This window comes from Xenopus tropicalis, chromosome 3 (assembly GCF_000004195.4).
Source record: "Xenopus tropicalis strain Nigerian chromosome 3, UCB_Xtro_10.0, whole genome shotgun sequence".
NCBI classification, from domain to species: Eukaryota; Metazoa; Chordata; class Amphibia; order Anura; family Pipidae; genus Xenopus; species Xenopus tropicalis.
The window spans coordinates 94042313-94067686 of NC_030679.2; the positions used below are offsets into that span (position 1 = coordinate 94042313).

Genomic DNA, 25374 nt, shown 5'->3' on the forward strand with positions numbered 1-25374 from the left:
CCAAAACAGTAAACAGTATTTATGTACATGATTTAGAATGGAAGGTCTTTAGTAACTTGACTTCCTTTCAGTGCTGATATTGTACACAATTTGTATGATAGTGCCACGCTCAGCTTATAAAGTTGACAGAAAATACTGGCAGCCACCTGGTCACCTCTTAGCCGTGCAATACGTAGATGTTGGCTCAGTATCAAAACAAAGAAATGGTCCACGATGCTGACAATACAGACATTCAGCTTCAGACAGTTTTTTTTCTCAAGTGACTGTGTTAGAAAAATAAACTTTCTGGTGTATGAAGGCAGGATCACTGTACTGAGAACATCCTGACTTCTTTGCTGCAGTAGCTTTTGGGATTGAAGGGTTATTAGATCTGACAGAAGTAGAACTCTGAGGTTACACAAATTTATGTGTCCTGACTTGTAAATGCACATGTTTAGATTGTAGCATTTGCAAAATAATGCACTCAAAATTTATTGGAGCCTGCCAATAAAAGAAAAAAAAATGCAGTGGAATCCACTTTCCATCACAAAAAAGATCAATAAGGAGAGCTGAAAGAATAACCTGCAGGAATGTCCAGTAGGATTTGGAAACCAGAAACACAATAAAGCATACAAAACCTGCAATGTGCAGACCAATGTGCAACTGCTTCGTAAGAATTACGACTGATAACAGGACCGTCAAGAAGTGGTGTGAAACCCTGTGCCCTGCAAGCACTAGCATTGGATTTATTTGAAATGTAGAATTGAATTAAGAGGCTGTATGAGTAGAAAGGTCTGCAATCATTTTCTTCTTCATCCTGTAGAGTGAATTTGTTTTATGGACATGTGTTAACATGAGCCTACAGGGGGTATTAGGACACAAAAGTATCTGTATATAATACAGTAGTTACATTCTCAGGTTGGGGGGAATTCGTTTATCCTTGAGGATACACAATACTGTTGAATTAAGCCAGCAGCATGTGTGTAAAAAAAAAAAAAAAAGGCAGGCAATCGTGAGATTGAAAACATGAGAAGTCAACATGTACTGTGTCACACCACGATAAGGATCCCAAATTTTCACAGCAGAAATCTCTTCTCATAGTCAGCTCTGTATATTGGTTAAGATTAACCGTATTAAATAAGGCAGACAAGATACAGAAGTGAATTTTCCAGTCTGTAAAATGTATCCTTATCTGTTCAACTGGCAACGGAACTGGACTGGATTGTTGCATTTGCCACCTAATTGTGTCCAAAGCCAAGGCAATATTTTCCAATTAGAAGTTCTCAGCTGATCTCCATGAAGTCTCTCAGGCCCACCCAAAACAGGCAATTAAAATATGAGGGAGAAATAGAGATTTGGCAAAAATCAATGTAAGGAAACATCTGCATCCTTCCACAGACCAGCAGATTATAAGAATATTTTATGGGCACTAAGGTGGTAGCTAGTGCAAGACAGGTAGGTCAAGAGAGCCCAATAAGTAATTATTACTGTGCTGAAGTCTTTCTGGTGTTATATCTCATATTCCTGATATTGTGGAGTCTGTCTCTCAGGCCAAGGAATGGCTCTTTTGTGACAGAGGACCCCTAGCCTTGCACTTGCTTCAGTGAAACAGTTCCTTCGCTTTGATATGCTCTAGCTGTTCTCGCAGATTCCTAAAAGTGGGTCGCTGTTTTGGGTCCAGATGCCAACACTGCTTCATCAAATCATATACAACAGGAGGACATCCATCGGGTGCGTCCATTTTATACCCATTCTCCACCTTTGGTACCACATCTTTGAGGGCCTAAGAAGAAGGAAACAGAGTTTAAGAAATCATGATTAGAAGATTCATTAATTATGATAGAAACACTGTAAAGTTGTAAAATCCAAACTGCCTGCATTCATATGATAAAGTGTATTAAAAAAAAAAAAAATCAGTAATTAATGAATAGGGCAACCCCCCCCCATACATGTTTCACTCACCAGAGTAGCAGGGTGGGGAACAATATTTTCACTGTTGCAACCAGGCAGGCTTTGGATCTGGATCTGCTGTCAGCCATGAAACCCTGCCAAATGTAGCCATAACAGGATATGTGCATATCCAACAAGTGGCCCTTGCTCTATTCCAGCTCACATAACACAGGTCACATTATGTCTGTGTACATCAGTGATCCTTGGCAATTCCAGGCAAATCCTGCTTGGTTGTTAGTGACTATATTGCTTCCCCAACCGCAGCCTGGGCTGTGATACTGTAGTGTTATACAGTATATACAAAATAATAAAGGCTTTCACTTTCTCAAATGAGTCACATCAATCATTAAATCTAATGAGTGGTGTATGAACTAAACTCTGCCCAGTGAATAAATTGACTGGATTCAAAACTGTATTGTTACTTACAATGCGTGGATAAGGCACTCGCCCAAAGGAATAGATCTCCCATAACAGAATTCCAAAGCTCCAAACATCAGACTTGGTTGAAAATAGCTGTAAAGCAAACATATGTATAATTAGTAATGCACCTTTATTACAGCATTAAGCTTGAAATTCAAATATTGGATTTGCCATTCCAAAAAACAAGAACCAAAGAAACAGCACAATGCAAAGAGAATATCTACTCAAAATATTCTTGTGTTAAACTTTTATGGAAAAATAGTGTTTTTTACCCTTTAAATTACAACACACTATACTGAATATATGTTACTGCGACTGTATACTTTGTCAGTACTTTGGAGAAGATTTTGGAAATTCTGCCCCCCCTATCCCCACTTTTTTTCTGACATTTCTTGATTTCACCCAATATATGCATAATTTCTAAAAAGAGCTTTAATTAGAAAGAGCTTTTAATTAAAATGTTTTTTTTTTTTTTTTAAAAAGATTAATCGCCACAACTTCTAAAAAATTCGTTCGCGGCTACTTTCCCACCATAGGATACTGTATAAGTCACTGCAACTAATCGCGCGTGGGTTTTCACTTTGTGGATTAGTTGCCACACTTTTTAAAAAGTTGTAGTGACTAATCGTTGTGTGTGTCTTCGCCCTAAAATATGGCAGAACACAGCAGAGCTGATAGCAAACATTTAAAGCAAGACATTATTCCAGCCACTGGCACTAAACACACTGAACCTAAGCTTCTTGCTACAAAAATTCATAATGTGTGTTCCCTTAATCTCCCAAACATTCTACTGTACATTGCCAAAAAATGGAATCCTTGGCCATAAGCTTTTTTTTGGAAAGGAAACCCTAGTACTTTGTCCTAAATTATATGGCACAAATACTATAACTTAATACGGAAAACTTGTAATGGAGGGCAATTTTACACTTGCCTTATCCCGCAACGCTTCTGGTGCTGTCCACTTAACAGGCAGTTTGCTTGTGTCCTGTATGGCGGATGCTTCCTTGGTGAGTCCAAAGTCACTGACCTTAGCAATATTTTCTTCTGATACCAACACATTGCGTGCCGCTAGATCTCTGTGCACAAAGTTATTACTCTCAAGATATGCCATACCTTCTGATACATCCCTGCAGGGACCAATGAAAAAGAAAACACCTAAAATTCAATGTCTGATTGGGCATCTACAGTGAAGTTAGTTCATACAGTTTAGGTAAGTTTGTAATATATAGCTTGCTAAAACTAGCCCCTTGGATATCAACTACCATCTATGTAAAAACCCCTTAATCTTTGATCTGCTGGTATGCAAGTACCAAAGAATTGTTTGGTGGGGCCAAAGCTACCAAGATTTCAACCAAGCTTTTCTTATTTGCACCACAGCTGTTTAACAACTACTACATTACCTGGATGTACTGTCAGGCCCTAGGAGATCCAGTATAACTACTCCATTTTTTAACAGTTCCATAAATGTATTACGTTTCCATATTTAAAGGAACAGTGAAGGGTCCCTCATATTTAAATACAATGGTATCACTAAATACAACATGCCAGTAAGTTCTTTTGTACATTTTTAAAACTTCAAAATTAGAAACAAAACTTATATTTAATCTACAGCTTGGGAAAGCATGCTACATTTGAAGAACTGGTGGCATTTCATATTAAGCACTTGTGTGCAAAGTGGGCTGCAGTCTACTAGATGATTTTGCGGTTCTACAAGGGCTGGTTAAGTATGTCTAACAAGCTTTAATTTTGCAGCTTCAAACAAATACAGTGCCCTAATTGTCTAACCCAGGCACAAATATGGAACTATGGACATAAAATATAATTTGTACATTTAGGATTTATGGTGGCCATACACGGCCGAAATAGGTCCTTTAGACCGATTTGGCTGCTTATCTGCCTGTTTATGAGCACCACCGATGGGCCTCCCTGGCCATATCTCGATTGGGCAGGTTTGATTTTTCCATCGGATCGGAGACTACATCAGCTTGCTGATGCAGTCCCCAATCCAATGTTGCCTATGCCTGCCGTTTCGATCCAATCATTGAATTTTACTGATTTCGCCTGCTCATAGCGTGGGCATATCAGGAGAAGATCCGCTCTCTTGCCGACCTCGCGAAATTAGTGGATCTTACAGTGTATGCCCACCTTTACAAATACAAACCCATTACAAAGCCACACCAAAATATGAGGCTATCAGTACATTGGAAAACTTGATTGCAAACTATGGAGCTACTTACTCTCTATGGTCTGCAGGGAAATTGAGGCTAATATTCAGAATGTATTCACAGACAGCAGGAGGAGAGAGTTTGTGATAACACAAGCACATCTCTACTCACTGACAGTGCTGGCTACACTAAATCTGAATGTATTGCTAATGGCATGGAGCAGCTTTAAAAGAAATTTGCAAGAACAATAACATGGTAAATAACAGTTAAAAACCCCTAGCCAGGGTCCTACATTGGGTGTTAATTCAGGAACCAACCAGTCTCAAAATTGAAAATACAAGAACAGATTAGACTATATAGGTCAAACCTGTGTAAGGTTTTAATGGATACTTACAGTGAGAACTTTAGTAGACATTCGCCACCTAGCACTGACCTTCCCCGAGACCTCAAATAATCCACTAGGCTTCCCTAAAGATGAAGAACAACATCTGTCACAGTATATCTGCCAACAGTAATTCATGCAAAGCAAAGCTTTTTCCCGGTTTATTGCTTTATCTATAAATTGTTATTTAATTAGGTGTGTTCTTTTCAGAATTACCAAAAATGGCTGATTTTGGCTTCCAAAAATGAAAGTTGTTACTATGTGCTAATTCAAACAGACATGTAGTTTAGCAGCAAGTGGCACTGCATTTAGCAGCCTTCTAATGTTTTCAACAATATGGATAATTTTCATTTGCAGCTTTTTGCATTCTTAAAAATTTGGAAGAGGAAACTCTTCTGATGTTTGAAAAGACCAAAGAAATGTCAGATTACTTTTTTCTGGCCTTTTCTAAGTAGAGAAAGTGATGGAATAAGGTAGAGAGAAGAAAGAAGTTACCTTTGCCATAAATTCTGTGACGATAAACAAACCACTTTTATCTTCAACAATCACTCCAAGTAGCTGCACAAGATTGTTATGTTGCAATTGCCTGAAGACAAACAGTTGATTAAAAAGTTACACCCCATCAAACTGAGAATTCTTACATTGTGGAGTTATGTGGTCTGAGCACTTTACATAACAGTGATAACTATGGATGAAAGCATGAAAAAGTGGTTCAGAAGTGGAGTGTTATCTTGGCGTTAAACACTTATAGAATTAAAGGGGATCTCCACTTAAAACCTGTTTTTTTGCATAATGAAAGACAATGTCATTCAAAGCAGCGCTCCACTACGAATACATTAAAGGACAGGTAAAGCCTACATTTCCCTACAATGTATATCAGTTGGACACATCTCCCCCACCCAAATGGCATCATTTGTACTGCATATATCCCCTCCGCTTGCCAGCACCATCACATTTTCTTAAAGCAAATAGCGGCTTTCACCTGGTGGCCATTTTTCTTCCTGAGGGAGAGGGCTGAGTGGGTTACAGGAGGAGAAGGAAATCTAAGTGATTAAGGGGATGCTGCAGCCTTACTATTAACCTCTGGACAACCAGTGTGGCAGGGATTGAAAGATGTCAAAGAGGCTGTTCACTGATTACATTTTTTTGTGTGGGGTTTACATGTCCTTTTAAAATGTTCCAATGGTTCTATGTTATTTGTAAATGTAATTGCAACTAAAAGATTTCAGGTCTCCAAAAGCTGTCTTCTGCTTCATTGTTTTATTGAGTTAGAGCCAAAAGAAGAGAAAATATAAACAGCCAGGCAGATTCCGATTTTGGCATTTACAGTTTTTTTACTAATTACATTTACAAATAATTTAAATAACATGAAAAATGTTTAATGTTTATTGGAATTACTTTTTATTTCACTGTGCATCAGTGTTTGGGTAGAGGACCCCTTTAAAAACCCTCAATTCCCAAAATACAGGAGATTCCTAAAAAAATGCAATAACAGGGCAACTATGTGTAACAATTTAGGGCATATCTATGCCTCACAGCTGCACTTATATTAAAACTAGTGGGTGATCAAGTCATATTAGCATGCAAGCTGCCTAGACCCCACACAAAGAGGACCACTCACGTCATCACCATAGCTTCTGCTACAAATGCTTGTGCCGTGGCATCGTTCTTGATACATTTCACAGCTACTTTCACTCCTTGATGTTCACCAAGCATGACATCTGCAATTACAGCAAAAATACATTTTTATTTTAACAAAATAGGAGCTTTAATTATTCTTAGTTATTGTAGAGAATAACAAATGAATATTAAAAAAAAAAAAATACATTATATCAAGCCTATTACTTTTATTAAATATTAGCCAACAGCTAACCAGTTCATAAATCAGATATTGGCAGCAGGAAACAGACAATAGTGTTTCTATTAATAATCCTGCCATTTTTACAATTAATTTAAAATCACTGTTATTAGAGTCGCCCTAAGTAATTAACCCCTCCTACAAACTTCTTGCATGAACAGTCACATACATGTCAGATAAGAGACAGTTTTCTGGTTAGGTTCATGCAACTAAATGTCAGGATTAGACCCTATGTAGTTGCAGCAAGCTATACCTCTGAAATCTCTCTTGTGCAAGAAGCATATGGCAATAGAGCCTGAGCTCAGTGTTATATGCGGTGTGCTAGCTTATGTGCATGAAACCTATAGCCAATTTGAAACTCCTGCTGCAATAGTGTTTGGCTACCAGTGGTGACTAGAAAATCCCCAAACTTTCACAAAGATAAATATTGCTGGAGAAAATACAAAAAACGGTCACAAGACAAGGTCCCAGCTTGCACTTACACTTGTAGGTTCAGTCACAGGGTGCATCTTCTGAATAATTTTCTAGGAGTGATTCAACACTGCAATAATTTTATGCACCTTTATAACAAACCGTATGTATTTTCTGACCAAAATATCCCAGAACCTCTTGGTTTTGCAAGCTTTCTTAAAGGAGAAAGAAAGGTAAAAACTAAGTAAGCTTTATCAGAAAGGTCTATGTAAATACAGCCATAAGCACCCACAGAAACGCTTCACTGAGTTCCCTGCTAAGAACTCACTCCCCCCCTTACGAATGTGGATCTAAGCCAATCAGCAGGAAGCTGACTCAGTCTTACACACTGAGCATGTACACTCGGTCTCGGTGCAGGAGTGAGGCATTATGGGAACTTTCTTTACACAGCTCAGCATTTTTTCTTCCTGTTTGGCTTCTGATCATCTGAACTATTGAAATATGGGGAAGACTTAAGGGCACTATTGAGACAACTGAAGGTATGCCTGCAGCTTGAGATTAACTCTTTATTAGCCTTTCCTTCTCCTTTAAGATGAAAATGAACAAGTACATGCTGGAAAAAGTAGGATAGACAAAAGTCTCAGAAACCCAACGTACATACAACAACAAGCAACATCCAACATTCCCTCAGGTGAGATTATTATACCAAGAGTCTGGAGCATTTTTATAAGCATATATATATATTACCTCCAAATTCCCCCTTGCCAATGGTGTGCAGCAGTTTGAGATCTCTCATCTTGAGGGCCCAGCCACCTGAATGACACAAAAGCAGAAAGAGTGGGGCTCAGATACCTGAATTCATGAGAATGAATAGAAGCAGAGCATGAAAATGAAGGGAGCCTGTCAGGGAAGTCTATTACGTGACACTACACTGGCTGAAGGCTAGTTTTGTATTTTTATACTAATGATTACATTAAATCTAGTATGTACAGTAGCGGATGATGCTATTCAGTAAAACAGCAGTTATTATGGCATAAGTCATATTGTCTAAGGCCAGCTGGAAGAATTCAGGTATAATTTTCTTTGGCGTGTATGCACGCGCTCACATTTTAGCGTGTAACCTCTGCAGTGTCATAATAAAAACTGTTGCTGGCACAATGTAAAGCAATTATACACAGCAGCATTTACCCTAAAGATATAGGCTCCTTAACAAAAGGGCTGCTCAAAACTGTGGACACTAAAGCTATTTAAATAGAGCAATTGGTAAATGATGATTTGTCGAACTACAGTAGGTAGACTGGGCATATGAAATAAAGAGAAGCAACCAGGGGGGGGGGGTTGCATAGCTATTGTAGAGAGCGCGATAGAACTCTCTACACTAGAAAAGCTGAAATTCGGATTGAAAAATTTAGATAAATTTGCTTGTGACACTATTTCACTAACTAAAAGTGAAAAACAGAAAGCAATCTTATTACTGCATTAACAATACTTACTCCGGGAGAATTCATCCTGGGCAGCTACAGTTCCCTCCACCAATTTGGGCTTCATCAAATTTGTGCACAGGCCATCTGCATCATTGGTATAGTGCTGAAAAAGGAAAGGCAGTTGTTAAAATGCGAGGGGGAAAAAAGCAAATATAGGTTGCTAAAAATAACAGCTGTAGTACATGCAGTTCTCTCTTCCAGCCACTAGAGGACCATACGCCCACACAATTTTAGTCTAGAAAACTATAAGGCTTTAAGCATCTTTATTAAATGAATAAAAACTGCTTACATAAATAAGAGGATTTGGCATCACTACCATACTACTAATGGAGAAGTTAGTAATTCAAATTATGTAAATGCTGATTAAGATCACAGGTATATCCATTATGTTCCACAGCTTCCTACCCTATAACTGTACTGCCCAACTGTCTGTCTGGCTGCTGTGACTGCTTACCTTTGAGTAAGCTTTAAATGGTATCAGTACTGAGTTTAACTGGCCCCCACATTATTCACACCTCAGATTCATGCTGTAAGCACCTGCATTGTTCAAAGTGGAGTGGTCATGATCAGTTACTTGTGTAGTCTCCCTGTCTCCTTTCCAACTCTGCCTGACCTGCTATACTCTGCCTGCCCTATGCCACCTGTGTGTGTGCGCCGTACTCTGCCTGCCCTATGCCGCCTGTGTGTGCCATACTCTGCCTGCCCTATGCCGCCTATGTGTGCCATACTCTGCCTGCCCTATGCCGCCTATGTGTGCCATACTCTGCCTGCCCTATGCCGCCTGTGTGTGCCATACTCTGCCTGCCCTATGCCGCCTGTGTGTGCCATACTCTGCCTGCCCTATGCCGCCTGTGTGTGCCATACTCTGCCTGCCCTATGCTGCCTGTGTGTGTGCCATACTCTGCCTGCCCTATGCTGCCTGTGTGTGTCATATTCTGCCTGCTTTATGCTGCCTGTGTGTGCCATACTCTGCCTGCCCTATGCCGCCTGTGTGTGCGCCATACTCTGCCTGCGCTATGCTCCCTGTGTGTGTCATACTCTGCCTGCTCTATGCTGCCCGTGTGTGCCATACTCTGCCTGCCCTATGCTCCCTGTGTGTGTCATAATCTTCCTGCTCTATGCTGCCCGTGTGTGCCATTATTGGCCCTCCACAACAGAAAAGACATAAAATTCTGGCCCTCAGTGCCACAGAACTTGGACAGCAATGCTATAAAAAAAAAATATTTTTCATACATTTGTAGACATTTGAGACTTTATAAATGAGCCTGATTTTGAGATTTTGGCATCATTCTCTTGCTAGTTAAATAATGTTATTAAATTGCAGGTGTAATGCTCTATAATTCTGACAGCAGCGCAAACTTCACAGTGGCATTGCAGCAAAATGTAGAACATATTAGATTAGTGCTGCACTGTCATCTCAGTCTATCTCAGTTCCTGGCACAGGAAGCGGGGCGAGAGGGTTAGTCATGCTCAGGAAGAAATGAATGCCGCATGGCTCAGATCAGCAGTGCAGCTGCATTGTGCACAAATGCTTATGACATAAAATAGACATGGCAGAGTGGCAACACTAACTTGCCTAATGTCAGCAACTTGGGGTGTGCATGGCTAAACAGAACTATAGCATTAAGGATTATTTAACTCTGCACCATGAGAAGGCAGCAAAGAACAGTGGCAAACAAAGCAGACTAGAGATGGAAATTACATTTTTTTTTTAAAAAAGTGAATTGACATCCATTGCTCTCTGCTCTTAACAGACAAGACACTGTCTGTGGAAATTAGTCATTTATGCTTCTATATGAGAATGTTGGGGGACAACTGCACTAATACACCAGGCTAACAAAATCATCAATATGCTGTATTAATATTGTATCAAATGCCAAGGATATTACAGACAATTGGGGGCAACCAAGGAAGATGTGATGTGCCTTTTTGACACTGGACTGTCCCTTGGTTGGCTGTTACAGCCTTAATATTCAATATGTACTATCAAAACTGACAAGGTTGGGACCTCATGTTCCCATTTCAAGGCTGGGCCCTCTTGCTTGTTGTGTGATATACATTTTCTCCATTGTACACAAACCTGTGCACTTTGTTTGCACAATGAAGACTTATTTTGCAGAACTAATTTTGCCATTTCCTTGTTGTTTCTCTGTATAGCTTGGCACAAAAATAGCCTTGTATAGATCAAGTCTATTGAGCTCTTTATTCAAATAACAGTAACACTTCATTCATACTGCAAGCTCTCAACTGCTTGCCCCTCCCATACTCCTTACTGACACTGTGGAACTACACAGTGCTTCTGGTTTTAGTGCAGGCTGAGAATTAGGGGAGGGGGGGGGTTTGAGGGTGCTAAAATTACTCAGCATGCAGTTTTGATAAATATGAGTGGCACAGTAATGAGAATTAAGGTAGTAGTTAACAGTTAGTAGACATAGGCCTTCAAGGTCTCCGATTTTATTAATACAGGTATCGGACCCCTTATCTGGAAACCCATTATACAGAAAGTTCCGAATTATGGAAAGGCCTTCTCCCATAGACTCCATTTTAATAAAATAATTCACATTTTAAAAAATGGTTTCCTTTTTCTCTGTAATAATAAAACAGTCCCAACTAAGATATAATTAATCCTTATTAGAGCTAAAACAATACTATTGGGTTTAAATACGGTTTAAATAATTTTCTTAGTAGACTTAAGGTAGGAGATCTGAATTACGGAAAGACCCCTTATCCGGAAAACCCCAGGTCCCGAGCATTCTGGATAACGGGCCCCATACCTGTAGAATAAACACCGCCCAATTCATGTGTAAAGGTGGCCATACACAGGCAGATTTAAGCTGTCGATTCAGGTCCTTCAGATTGATTTAGCAGCTACCCATGCATGGGACCATCTGAAGGCCTCCTTGACTGACATCTGGACTAAAATTAGCTAAATGTAGATAGGGCAAGCTTGATTTTCCCGTCAGATTGAGGACCACAACGGTTTACTGATCCTTGATCCGACAGCTCATATTCCCTTCACTGTAATGCGATTGTTTGGCCCTTTAGCCGAATGATTGCATTAGATGAATATCTACCACCCAAGGTGAGCATATCGGGGGAAATCACCAAACGAGTGGATCTTGTAGTGTATGGCCACCTTCAGACGCTTTCTAAGATATTCATTACTTCTCTGCCTCTATCAGATACATGATGAGCGCTCTCTAAATTTACCAGATGAAAAAAGTGCAGACTTGCATGCAGAGTACCTGATGCTATGATCTTATTTTAGATTTGGTCATTGATAAACCATGTTACAGCAAACAAAGGAAGAACAACATGCATGGTTTACCATCCAGTTAGGAATTCAATGACTTTCCAAAGGTCTTTCCATTCAGGAAATGTCCCCATATCAACCATTTCAACAAGTATTCTTAGTTCACATGCTAAAGGAGACGGTTATACTGCTCTGTGTAACTAAGTGCTATACATAGCACATGATAACTGAGAGGCACTGGAGAACAGGAGATAATATGATCAGTATTAGAAGTGAGGATAATGCTAATAGAAAGCCATCAAAATACTTTCCACTGAAGTCCTCCATTCATGCAAAGCAACAAAAGAAAACAAACCTTAGGCATACGGACTACATTAGGTGTGTGGGGGAGAAAGGGAACAATCATTGACATTTTTCTGTATACCTCTCAAAGCATTTGGGTGCCCTTCAGGTGGATTTCTGGTAAATGTTACTGCCAAATAACATGGCTCCTCTTTGCCAACACAAACCCTGCAAACGTTTGTAAATAAAGTTGGCCATACACATTAAGATCCGCTCGCTTGGCGAGGTTGCCAAGCGAGCGAATCTTCTCCCAATATCCCCATCTACAGGTGGGCGATATCGGGCAAATTTAGGCTAATTCAATCGTTTGACAGCATCGGCACCCCGATCCGACTAAATCTTTTAACCTGCCTGATCAATATCTGGCCAATTTCAGGCCAGATGTCAGTCAGCAGGCCTGTCGTTGCTGCCCCAACACGGGCCGTTAAGCTGCGAAATCGGTTTAAGGGACCGATATCGGAAGCTACAATCAGCCTGTGTATGAACATTTTAGTGTGTGGGATGATTTATATGGCAAGTATTACTATGCATATCTAGGTTAACTTGGGGCATATCAAGCTGAGAGCTGTTGATTCCAAGTGGGATGTTGGTACCTGTGTAATTTCAAATTATTCCCACAAAAAATACACCTTCTGGTGGGGGTGTCATTAGAAAAGGAAACTGAAAGACACATGTAACATTTTTTATGTGAAGGAATGGCGTAAATTAAAATTTAATATTTCGTACCAATACTTATGTATTTTTTTTTATTTTTTTTAAATTCTCAAGTTTTAATTTTATATTTTTCATTTTTGATAGGTTACAGGTCTAAATTGGGGATATTAAGTATAAGTAATGTCACAAACAAACAAATTACAGCTGTGACATCAAAGAGTGTTTTGTTCCACAGTGTTGCCATGAATCATAGAGACCTACATCACTGTGCGGCTCCATTAAGACAAACCCAGCCCCTTTTGCATGAAGCCCACCCCTTTCATGGCAGTCTAGGTTCTCAAGCACCAAATGGGCCCCACACTGGATTCCCCCATCTGCCCAACTCCTTTGCCCCTGATGGGCTCCGGTTTCATACCTCCACCAGCTGCATGAGATTTTCAAAGTATTCCTCTTCATCAATGCTCAGCTTGCCAGAAGAATAGATAATGCGGTAATGCTCCACTTTCCCTTCACAGCTCACACACAGAGTATAATCTCCAGGGTAGTTTGTACTCTCCCGTACAAGGAATAAGCCCGTTTCAGGTGGATACAAGAGACGCTCAGCCTGCTCTCGGGTTATCTTGCCATGAAACCACCTTTAAGGGCGTAACAGAATGAAAGAACAAGGTAAAAGAAGTAGTTAGGTTTGATTTATATGTATATAATTGATTTAAATTCGCTGATTATAAAATATATTTAAGAGGAAAATATACCCCCTTTTTCACATGAGTTCACTCAGTTGGGCTTGTGTAGAAAAGGTGCACAAAACACTGAACCTGAACTTCAAGATATAAATAAAAATGTATTTCATTCTACACAAACATACCGAATTTCACAGATTAACCCTTTCACGTATGTACGTATGGCGTACGTTGTTGCAGTAAAAGGCTTTATCTGCCAACAACATGCGCCGTACGTTGTTTGGCAGATAAAGGTACTTTCTGCAGAAGCGGCATGTACTGCTTCTACAGAGAGTTTTTAGAGATGACAGCCCCCTCGGCAATGAGCCAGGGGAACTGTCATGTCGGCCCTGCGACGCGATCATCACAGGGCTGACCTCCAAGCAGCAGGCGCGATCGCATCGCGTCTGCTGCTTAGTCTTCACTTCCTGCTTCCTGTTGCCCCCCCCCAAGCACCGGCCCGGATGAAGACTGCAGCAGGAGGACCAGGACTGCGATCCCTGCTTCAGGACAGGTAAGATGGGTTTTTTTGCACTTACACACAACTCACACACACTTACAGCAGAAAAGTTAGCAGTTGTTTTTTCATTTTGCACACTTATATACACACTTACACACTGTCACACAACTTTTACACATGTACACACATGTATACACAAACACTTTTTTAAAAAAAATTAATTTTTTTTACCACTTTGTTTTTAGTTTCTTTTCCATAAAAAATGTATATTTTGACAGCGCGACTATTGGATCAGATATTCTGACCACTAATTACACTGTTGTGTGACTTATTTTGTCGTTTCACTAATTCGCACAATTTTTGTGGTTTTATTGCATTTTTATCCCTGTATTAGTATTCCTGATCTGTTTTTAGCATAGCTTTGCCATGTGTAACTTTGGTGTAGAAAAATTTTACCTATTTTGAATTCATCAGAATGTGTATTTTCCAAAAATATATGGTTTTCTGGGGGTCTCTGTATAGTTGGGGGGGTTACTGCACATAATACGCTGTCAGGGGGCTCTGTGCAAAAGCTGAGTTGGCAGGCAAGAAACCCATAGGCGCTATTTTCATTTTGGGGTCAGTACATACCGCAGACTTTGGTATATCTATACATATTGGACATCAAACTGTTCAGTAGACCTCTGGTGTTCCTATTTGGGGTGATTTGCCTTTGTTCGCAAGAAACTGTGTGAGATAAATGCAACAAACTGCAAAATTTTTAAGAGATTTTCTGAAATGTCATAAAAACCACTAACTTTAGGAAAGCTTTGCAGATTGGTACTTCAGTGTAGAAAGGATTCTTTACCGATGTTGGATTTGTCAGAATGTGTACTTTCCAAAACTATATGGTTTTCTGGGTTTTTCTATATAGTTAGGGGGTGTTACGGCACATAATACACTGACAGGGGGCTCTGTATGCAAAAGCTGAGTTGGCCGGCAAGAAATCCTTATGCGCTATTTTCATTTCGGGGTCAGTACGGCTTTACGGCTAGGTACTTTGGAGTAAAAAGAAATGTGTACCCATTATAGATTCAGGAGAATGTGTACTTTCCAAAAATATATGGCTTTCTGGGGTGAGTGTACTTTTTTGTAGCATTATCCCACATAAAGGATGTAAATGTGTTGATTTTGCAGGAGCTGAAATAATAGATCATATGGGGTATGTTCCCATTGGGGCCCCTACATGCCACATATTTGGGTAAGGCTGATGCCACACGAGGCGTAGGGCTGAAATTTTCGGCAAGCGGAAAAACGCTTGCCGAAAATTTAGCCCTACGCCTGCTACTTGTGCCTGCACCTGAATGAATGGAATACGCTCGGGTGCAGGCACATGTAGCCGATATACGCATGAAAACGCGAGACTTTGCATTCTCTCGCGTTTTCATGCGTATATCACAGAACTCTAAATAACCGATTGTGGATGGCATGGCATAGAGCCCAATATCTGGAGATTTGCAAACAAATGGTTAAAATCAGTAACTGTCAAATGACAAGGTAAGTTTAACATTGAGTCAAATGAAGCAGGATGTAGATGAACTAACCCAAAGGTCCCTAAAAGGCATTTAATTGAAAAGAAAAGTCAGATAAGAATCATAATTAGTCCTGTGCCCTAACGTCCCTCCAGCTCAACAAGAAGAATGGCTTTGATATGAGACTCCCAGAAAGACTTAAGAAAAAGTAAAACTCTCTTGGCAGTGCAGTAACTAAATAGCGAACAAAGGCTTAGACATTTAGAGTGTTGAATATACTCACGGCATAAGGCTGAGTTTGGTTCCAGATTTCACTCCTTCTCTCTTTTGGACATAGTTTGCAGGGATGAATCCCACTCTCCCTACTTTGTTTTTTGCCTTGTACCAATTTGGATCCTTAATGAAAAAACAGAGAGGTATAAAAGTTTCTGTCTAATTAAAGGACATGAAACCCCACACACAAAAATTTAATCAGTAAAAAGCCTCTTTAAATACCTGCCACTCTGGTTGTTCACATGTTAACAGTAAGGCTGCAACATCCCCTTACTCGCTTCCATCTCCTCCTCTAACTCACTGGGCCCCTGCCTCAGAAATTTAATTTGGGTATTGGCTACAGAGCATGCTCAGTTCTTCTCAGCTCAGATTACTTAACATTCCCTCCAGTCTAGCAGCCAATAAAGAGCTGGCATTGTTGGTTCCCATAGAAACTCTGCTCTAGCGGTCTGCTCCTATTTTTTCTCCCAACCTCCTCTTTTAAGATCAACTTAAAGGAACAGTAACACCAAAAAATTAAAGTGTATAAAAGTAACTAAAATATAACGTGCTGCTGCCCTGCACTGGTAAAAGTTGTGTGTTTACTTCAGAAAGTCTACTATAATTTATATAAATAAGCTGCTATGTAGCCATGGAGGCGAAAAAAGGAGAAAAGGCACAGGCACATAGCAGATAACAGATAAAACACTATTGTATTCTACAGAACTTATCTGTTACCTGCTATGTAACCTGTGCCTTTTCTCCTTTTTTCCAGCTTGAATGGCTGCCCCCATGGCTACACAGCAGCTTATTATATAAATTATAGTAGTGTTACTGTAGCAAACACACCAGTTTTACCAGTGCAGGGCAACAGTGCATTATATTTTTATTACTTTAAATCTCTTTCATTTTTTGTTGTTACTGTTCCTTTAAAGGAGAAGGAAAGGCAAAAAAAAAAAAGTTCTTTGGTATCGGACTTCCTCTCTCAGAAAAATCCTTCATTCCTGGGGCCAGAGTCTGTACAGCTCTCTGCTGTCTCCCTTCTCCTGCTCCCCCCTCCCTTAAGAATTTATAAAACTCATTCCCCCTCCCGTAGGAATATGTAATCTGAGCTACTAGCCTCTAGAGCTGCAAGCAGGAAGCTATGAAGACCAAGCTAAAATGACAGTTGCAATCTTAAACAGAGGGAGCTTCTAGGGCTCTTTATTCAGCTATAGTAATGGTTTCTGCAGAATAAATATAGTGTTCTAGGTGGCACTAATGGGCCAGTAAAATGCCAAAATGACTTTCCTCTCCTTTAACCATTACAGTGCTTAATCCAAGCAGGACTTTCTATAATAGTAAGTGCTGCCTATGTAAGCCTGCACTGTGGATTGCATGAACTTTACAGCGCACATGTGCTGTTTGCAGATGGAAACATCACTGATGACATGTCAGAGGGAAAATGGCCACCAAGTGAAAGTTGCTATTGGTTTTGGGAAAATTTGATAACGCGGGAAAACTATGGGGATACATGCAACACAAATTATGCCATCTGAGTGCCCAACTTATATACATTGTAGGACAATGTAGGCTTTTACAAGTCCTTAAAATCTAACCTAACAAAATGTGCAACATTTAAAGGAAAAGTAAAACTAAATTTTTTTAAGTGAAAAATCTATTCTATCCTGCACCAATAACTGCCCTATCCTGCAAACCACTTAGTATTTTGAATGCTTTAAAAGAAAATACCTGCTAAAACTTGCTTTTTCCACTTAAAAAATTTTAGTGTTACTTTTCCTTTAAAGACCTGACACAAAGCCTTGTGAATTTAAATGATTCACTGTTATCTTAAGCTGGCAACTGTGCATTACCTTTTACTAAAGGAAAGATTGTGAGAACCACAGCGTGCTGCCTAAGGAAGTACTAAATAATGCATAATTGTATTCAGCATTAAACGAACAGTACAGTGTAAAAATAAAACTGGATAAAATAGACTGCGCAAAATAAAAAATGTTTGTAATATAGTTAGTTAAGCAAAAATGTAATCTATAAAGGCTGAAGAGGGCCAATGTCTAACATAATAGCCAGAACTCCTCCTACTTCCTGATTTCATCTCTCTAACCTCTTAGATAGTCAGTGATTTTAGGGGGCCACATGGGGTATAACTATTGAGTTAGTTTGTGAGCACTCAGGTCAGATTCAAATGCAAAATAACTGACCAGTTATGTTCCATATGCCCCCCCTCAAGTTACTGATTGGTAATGACTGCTAACAATTTAGAGAGCTGTAAAGGAGGAAGTAAAGTTCTGGCTATTATGTTAGACATCTGGTCACTCCAGCCCTTACAGATTACATTTTTGCCTAACTAACTATATTGAAAACAATTTTTATTTTGCACAGTCTATCTATTTTGCTCCTTTCAAAAATCTGGGAATATGGGAAAGTGGAAATATGAATGACCTAATGTGCAGTCATACAAACATATCACAGTAGCACAGTGATCCCCAACCAATGGCTAAGGAGCACCATGTTGCTCACCAACCCCTTGGATGTCGCTCCCCGTGGCCTCAAAGCAGGTAGTTATTTTTGAATTTCTGACTTGGAGGCAAGTTTTGGTTGCATAAAGGCTATGTGTACTGCCAAACAGAGCATCCCATATGCTGCCAGTCTACATAGGGACTACCAATAACAGCCCTTATTTGGTACCCCCAGGTTCATTTTTCATGTTTGTGTTGCTCCCCAAACTTTTTTCATTTGAATGTGGCTCATGGGTAAAAAAAAGGATGGAGAACTCTGCAGTAGCACATATAAATAGTGTAGGAATAAAAAAAAAAATATGGCTTCCTGGCATTCTTTAGCAAGGAGCCATAGCAATCTACCTTAGGCTATGGTCAACTCACAGAACTGTGCAATACCTGTTTTCTCCAGCATGGAGCAAGTTTTGAGGGGGGGTATGGCAGTTTAGACCCTTAACAAACTAAGTAAAAGCCTAAAGCCCCGGCGTAGTTGCATGGTTGCTTGCTAAGATATGAGCTTCCTGGTGTGTGGAAATGTGCTCTACTCAGTCACTTATATTCACATACATTACTTCACTGGGGAAACGGTAACATTTTAGAAAACTTCATTTTACCCTCTTTAAACTGAACAGAGACATAGAAAATGACAAAATAAGCTTAGAGTATTTAGGACAGGAGTCTGTGCTCCATCATTTGCACAATTACAGTTATCAGCATGTCTCACCACCAATGCCAGCACCTGCATATATGGTATGTTGGCCATCAAATTTTCTACATCCTGCCTATTGTTTGTTTGCACTATCGGATCACACATAAAATAGATATTTATTTGTTACCTTTGTCACAGCCACAATGGTCAGCACTTCACCTTTACTAAAATGCAGGTCCTGCTCAGCTTTACCCTGGAAGTCATAGTTAGCAATGCATTCTGTGCCAGCTTGCCAAGGGGCCTTTGAAGTGGGAAGCAGAAAAATGCTAAATTAAAGTCTCATCGCAGTAAGCATGATCTTTAAAAATGTTAACATTTTAGTGACTATGATTACAAAAAATTTGTTCTAAACATGGGCTACTGGAGATGTGAAAATACATAAAAGAAATTGGTAGAATAGGTTCATAGCACAAGTAGCATACTGCTACATTTTTGAGCAGAAGGAAAGCATCAGAATCCAACCATATAGCCGGTAATTAGCTTTAACGGAAACCGCCTGTCAAACAAGTGAGGTGCTGCAAGTCTGAGATCTGGTGGGTCTCCGCCAGTTGAAAAACACTGGAAGAAAATATACCATGTGCAGTGTGACCCTAAGAGCGTAAATGGGTAAAGTTTTGATGCTATCAGTATAACTTACCTGCACCACTGACATGTTGGGGGCTATATATGCTGAAAAGTCTCAGAGAGAGAAAAATTCACACAGTAACATCAGACCTAAAAAAAAGAAACAAATATCAGTCAGAACTTTGATTTAATGTAAAAAAATTCTACCACAAAGTAACATGTAAAGATGGTAAAGATCCCTTCATACTGTGAAAGCTTCAGAATATTTTCTTTTCCAGCAAATAAAGCAACAATCTGTTTTGCCACTAACAAAGACATATTCCATCACCTTGTAAGAAAGGATCTCCTCCTCTTCCCTGTACTAAAGTTTACATGTATTGATCTTCTTTCTTTATAGTATTTATAACTACCAACCCTTGTACTACCCAAGTTATTACTTTTACCCCACACATTCTTAAAGGAACAAGTTTAACATGAGTTCAATGAATCGGGCTTGTGCAGAAAAAAATCTACGTGTATAGTTTTTGCTGTAACATAACAGGTTGCTGAAGCCCCCCTTGAGAAATAGGGGGCTTCAGCAACTCAAGGAGAGAGCAACAGCAGGGAATAATGGGGAGAGAAGTTGTGGGGCAGAGTGAAAAAGTGCCGTAGAGAGAGAAAGCAGAAAGTGACAGTGAGCTATGGAGCCATAGTCTGTACCCACTGTGCAAAGAAGGTCAAAAGGATAGGGCAGTCCTAAAAAAGGGTGTTAATAAGTGAGAGAAGTCAAGGACAAAATGACGTTTTTGTGTCACAGGGCAATGGCGGAAACAGAAAAGGAAGGTTTTGCAAAAGGAAAGGATAGTTTGGTAAAAGAAAAGAATACTTGCAGCAAATATAAAAATTAGGCTTTTTTACCAGATGTAGAACAGGAAGTGTTTGTATGTGAAAATGAAAAGTTCAGTGACACATGCAAATGAAACGCTGAGGAGAGTTCCTTGTTATTTCTACAAAGGGGGATTTCTTCGTAGTAGACAGATGAAGGAATGTAGGGTCAGGGGACTAAAACAGGATCTCCATACTTCTCATAGTTGCTGGTTAAGAAAAAAACTTGGCTTAAGATGAGTTCTTGAAAGGGAATGACTCCAATTTGGCTTAAAGTGATAATCACTAAAAACTTCTCTTCAAAATATTCATATGCATTAAAAGTTACTGTCATGTGGATCATTTTTTGCATAGGTTTGCTATTGGAAGTAATTGTTGCGTATAGTTCCTAAACCTGACTGTTGTCAACCTGACTGTCCCTTCTCAACCTCTAAGTTGAAATTTCTAACACAACAGACTGCTGCAGATCCTCGTTGTTATTTTATATGCCTAACACTGCACTGAAAGATATATGTAAAGGAATGAAACTATGGCTGCTGCTAGGGGTAACTATGTCAAACTACCTGACCTTGGTCATACCTTGCATATGCACAAAAAAATGCACACTGACATATGTACAATATTATATATTTATATAATATATATATATATATATTATATATATATATATATATATATATATATATATATATATATATAATCACCCCTCCCATCTGTGTGTGGTTATTTAGAGGAGAGCCTGATACACAGCAGTGAGCCTCCCAAGAGGGCCCAGACATTCATAAGCGCAGCTGCATAAAGAAGAAGGAGATAGGGATGATTATCACCCCCTCCCCCAGACTGGCTGGACATTTCAGGGGCAAAGAGAAATATTTGAGTCCCAGCTGTTGGCTGCTATTTTAGATAATGATTTTAATTTGGAGAAGACAGAAATAGTGCTGAAGGGAGAAGCAAGAGCAGGAAATAAGCATGCAATTGACTGGGCAGCATAACCATACGAAGGGAGGGGCAAAGAACCAGCTTGAGCAGCAGATATGGTTTAATAGAAAGAGTAATAGGTGATCCTTTGACTTTGGTCACAAACATACTATGAACATGATGCGTATTTCAGCTGATAAACAAGATAACTCATCTTAAATGAAAAATAAAGGAAATTATAGACTATATGGCCTCTGCCCTACCCAATGGTGGTAACCAGGATCTCTGTACCAGAGCACTTAAAGGACATGTAAACCCCACACACAAAAATGTAATCAGTGAACAGCCTCTTTGAAATCTTTCAGTACCTGCCACCCTGGTTGTCCAGAGGTTAATAGTAAGGCTGCAACATTCCCTTAATCACTTAGATTTGCTTCTCCTCCTATAACCCACTCAGCCCCCTCCCTCAGGAATTTGCTTTGGCTGTTGGCTTGTGGGCATGCTCAGTTGTTCTAAGCTGATTACTAAACATGCCCCCCAGTCTAGCAGCCAGTAAAGAGATGGCATTGCTGGTTCCCATAGAAACTCAGCTCTAGCTGTCTGCTTCAATTTTTTTCTCCTAACCTCCTCTCCTGAGCTCAGCTTAAACAAAGTAGAACTTTTATTAAAGATAGTTCTGAGTGTGTGAGCCTGTATTCTTGATTAAATGTATGCTGAATAAGGGTCTGTGTGTGTGTAGGCTGTTTGCAGATTTAAATGTATCCAATTATGTGTCAGAGGAAAAATGGCCACCAGGTGAAAGCTGCTATTTGCTTTAGGAAAATGTGATGGTGCTGGCAAACGGAGGGGATATATGCAGTACAAATTATGCCATTTGGGTGGGGGGAGACGTGCCCAACAGATATACATTGTAGGCAAATGTAGGCTTTACATGTCCTTTAAGGCAAAGCTGCATAGCAGGTTTCACAGCCACCATTATCTGACCACCTCCCATCCAGTTCGTTTTTCCTTGGTGCTGATCAGCAAACAGAATTATACAGTGTAAGCCAATCAGGTAGAAGCTTTCAGCACACATACTCCTGTCAGCGAGCAGCACAGAATCAGGGACCAGAAGTGAAAAGGCCATATATAACAGCTGCCAACCTTGCTGCAAAGCTGTCTCAGGGGACCCATACTGGGGACCAAACAGAAGACCAAGGCCCCTTCTTGGCTGCTTGGTTGGTGCAGCTGGAAAGGCCTGTGCAGGGGACCTATACATTTGCTTAATTTCTCCATTAAAACTAACTTTAATTAAAATGTAGGCAGTGGTATTCTTGCAGTTAGTTTTCAGTTTTTATATTGTTTTAGTTATTTACACTTTTGCATAACCATCAGGCTTGGAAGATTAAATGCTAGTTGGTTGCTAGGACTTAAATAGCGTTTAGATATTTTGCGGCAGAAAGTAGAAAGCTGATCCCAGCCAGGCAGGTTATTTAATCGTACAGTAGGTTTAACAACCACTTTACTGTAATATAGTAAATCATGTGTTTTGACTGATGAAAAATACAAAGGTATTATAAATGACAGAAGAGCTCAATGACTATGTAAAGGCATATGGGCAATGGCTGATTGCTTTTATACAGCTCATGGAATCATATGGAAGGTGACTTGTAATGAACAAATGTTTTAATGGAATGGTACTTTATTTCTGACACAAATTACATCAGCAATGATAAAATGTGACATTTGCCTATATAAAGAATAAAATCTCTTCAACTCTAAAATATATAATCACATTAAATGTCACAGAAAGATATTATAACATGTACAACAATATACATTTTAAAAAAAAGTTTCTCCAAGTATATATATTTGAAAGGATATTCACGGCTTTTATGTAATAAATACAATTCTGTACACCAAATTAAAAGATAAGGCTAATGCCATATGGGGACGATTTTAGGCCTGCATCAGCCATCTCTTGCAAGCCCTGCATTGACCCACATGCAGGTACATGGAGTGGAAATCGGTGATAAAGAACCCCAGGTATGCATTTTGGCACCAAAATCTGCTCCATGTGCCTGCACCAAGGCCGGTGCAGAGGCCCAGGTTGCAGTCAAAAAAACCTGATGCCAGGGGAGGTGCTGATTCTCAGGTATGGGATCCCTTATCCGGAAACCAGTTATTCAGAAAGCTTCGAATTACGGAAAGCACGTCTCCCACAGACTCCATTTTAATCCAATAATTCAGAATTTTAAAACTGGTTTCCTTTTTCTCTGTAGTAATAAAACAATATCTTGTAATTGATCCCAACTAAGATATAAATAATCCTTCTACTGTACAGCGCTGCGTACATAAGTAGAGCTTTATAAATAAAGATATACATACATACATACAAACATACATTATACCATTGGTCCCTAGCATTCTGGATAATGGGTCCTATACCTGTATTAACATTTATTTATAAAGCGCCAACATATTCCACAGCGCTGTACAATAAGTAGAAGTAACAGGAGTGAAATGACCACATAAATACACAAGGCCAAATCTAGAGTTACTTTATACAGGTCAGGGAATTCCATTGTGCTTATTTTACAACAGGGGTACATTTGTTTTTAAAATACACAATATTTGTCATGTGACACAAATCAAATCCCTAAGAACAAATCATCACTGATGACATGACTAAGCACCATTTACATGAATATATTTTACTGGATATTATGTGTTATAAAGATATAGCTTACAGGTCATTCATGACTTGTGTTTTTATCTTGATAAATGGCAAGAATAGTATTTGTCATTGTTGCTGTAGATTTTTGTCATAAAAGACACATGCACTAGAGTTCTTTGTAAGTGCATCCACTGAGGGGATAGGTGCAAAGAAACAGCAGTGACAATTTAATATTGACATTAACAGAATCCAATGTCTGGTGTATTATATCATGATTAAAGGCAATAATAGAGTTTGTAATAGCTGCTCTCAATGCACATTTGCATTAGTCCCATTGCAAATATCAAGCCCTGCATATAAACAAAGGAAGAAGACTAAATAGGCTGGCTGGCATTTTTTCTTCTAGTGATTAAGTGAAAAAGGGCACAGCTTATATCCTCAACCGTCATCACACCTACTTCTAAAACATAATAACTGTTGCGATTCATGACTCTTAAACCTCTAGAATTCTGTGATTAACCTTTCCATTCTTCTCCACACATGCAGGCAAAGAATACAAAATCATTGTACATGCGAGCAGTTTCCTGCCGAATTTCACTTAGTGTGGCTGCACCTGGGCCAACACAATGGCTCTGGGTGCAGCCATAACTATCAGGATTTTTTAAGCGTGGGGAGGATTCTCGGCCTGCGTTTATTTGCAGGTCCAGAATACACCCAGTATGGTAGTAGATCCAAATCTGATAAGCTTAAACACTTAATATCACCTAATTTACCTTCAAGCTAGGCTTTCAGGAGTATCCAGAAAATCAAATAAGCATTCTTACCATATCTCACCCTAACTGGCCTTTAGAATGTGCCCAACCTGCCAAGGCTACAAGACCCTGGGGGGCTGCACTATAGTTTACGAGCAGCTGCCTTAAGAGTCTTTGACATTTGTCCACTGCAAACTGCACTGGCAATCAAAACACCCATAAAAAAAATTCCTACTAATTTAATAAATACCTGTCATTTACTATAAGTCCTTTCTCACATACATCATTAGATGCTTCATATACACCTGAGTTTAGCTGCTATTATAAGCTTCCCATCCGTCCCCATTTGCCGGGGATCATTCCTGGGGATGGTCCCCATGGAAAATTAACCCTGGGGGAAATCCCGACAGCTGCCACAGACAAAAAGAAGGGTCTGTGTACATAATTCATAACCCTGTCTTAAAACTGGTTTGATCGCGTGCATAACATGTCACTCAACAAGGTCTTCGCTATATGCGCATTCTTCCATTTTGGGTGCTAAAAATGGTTGCTCGAAAACTAATAATATTAATT

General features: G+C 39.5%; 1 protein-coding gene across 1 annotated transcript in view; it reads right to left on the reverse strand.

Annotated features, from left to right (window-relative positions):
* Positions 1-700: 700 nt before the first annotated feature.
* Positions 701-25374, reverse strand: part of csk (C-terminal Src kinase) — a 44848-nt gene continuing 20174 nt past the window's right edge. The window contains 12 exon segments of the mRNA NM_001142143.1: positions 701-1762; positions 2356-2442; positions 3281-3476; positions 4909-4982; positions 5392-5482; positions 6518-6617; positions 7913-7978; positions 8659-8752; positions 13314-13533; positions 15872-15984; positions 19175-19288; positions 19685-19761. Coding sequence (NP_001135615.1) covers positions 1580-1762; positions 2356-2442; positions 3281-3476; positions 4909-4982; positions 5392-5482; positions 6518-6617; positions 7913-7978; positions 8659-8752; positions 13314-13533; positions 15872-15984; positions 19175-19288; positions 19685-19699 — 1353 coding nt within the window. The 5' untranslated portion in view covers positions 19700-19761 and the 3' untranslated portion in view covers positions 701-1579.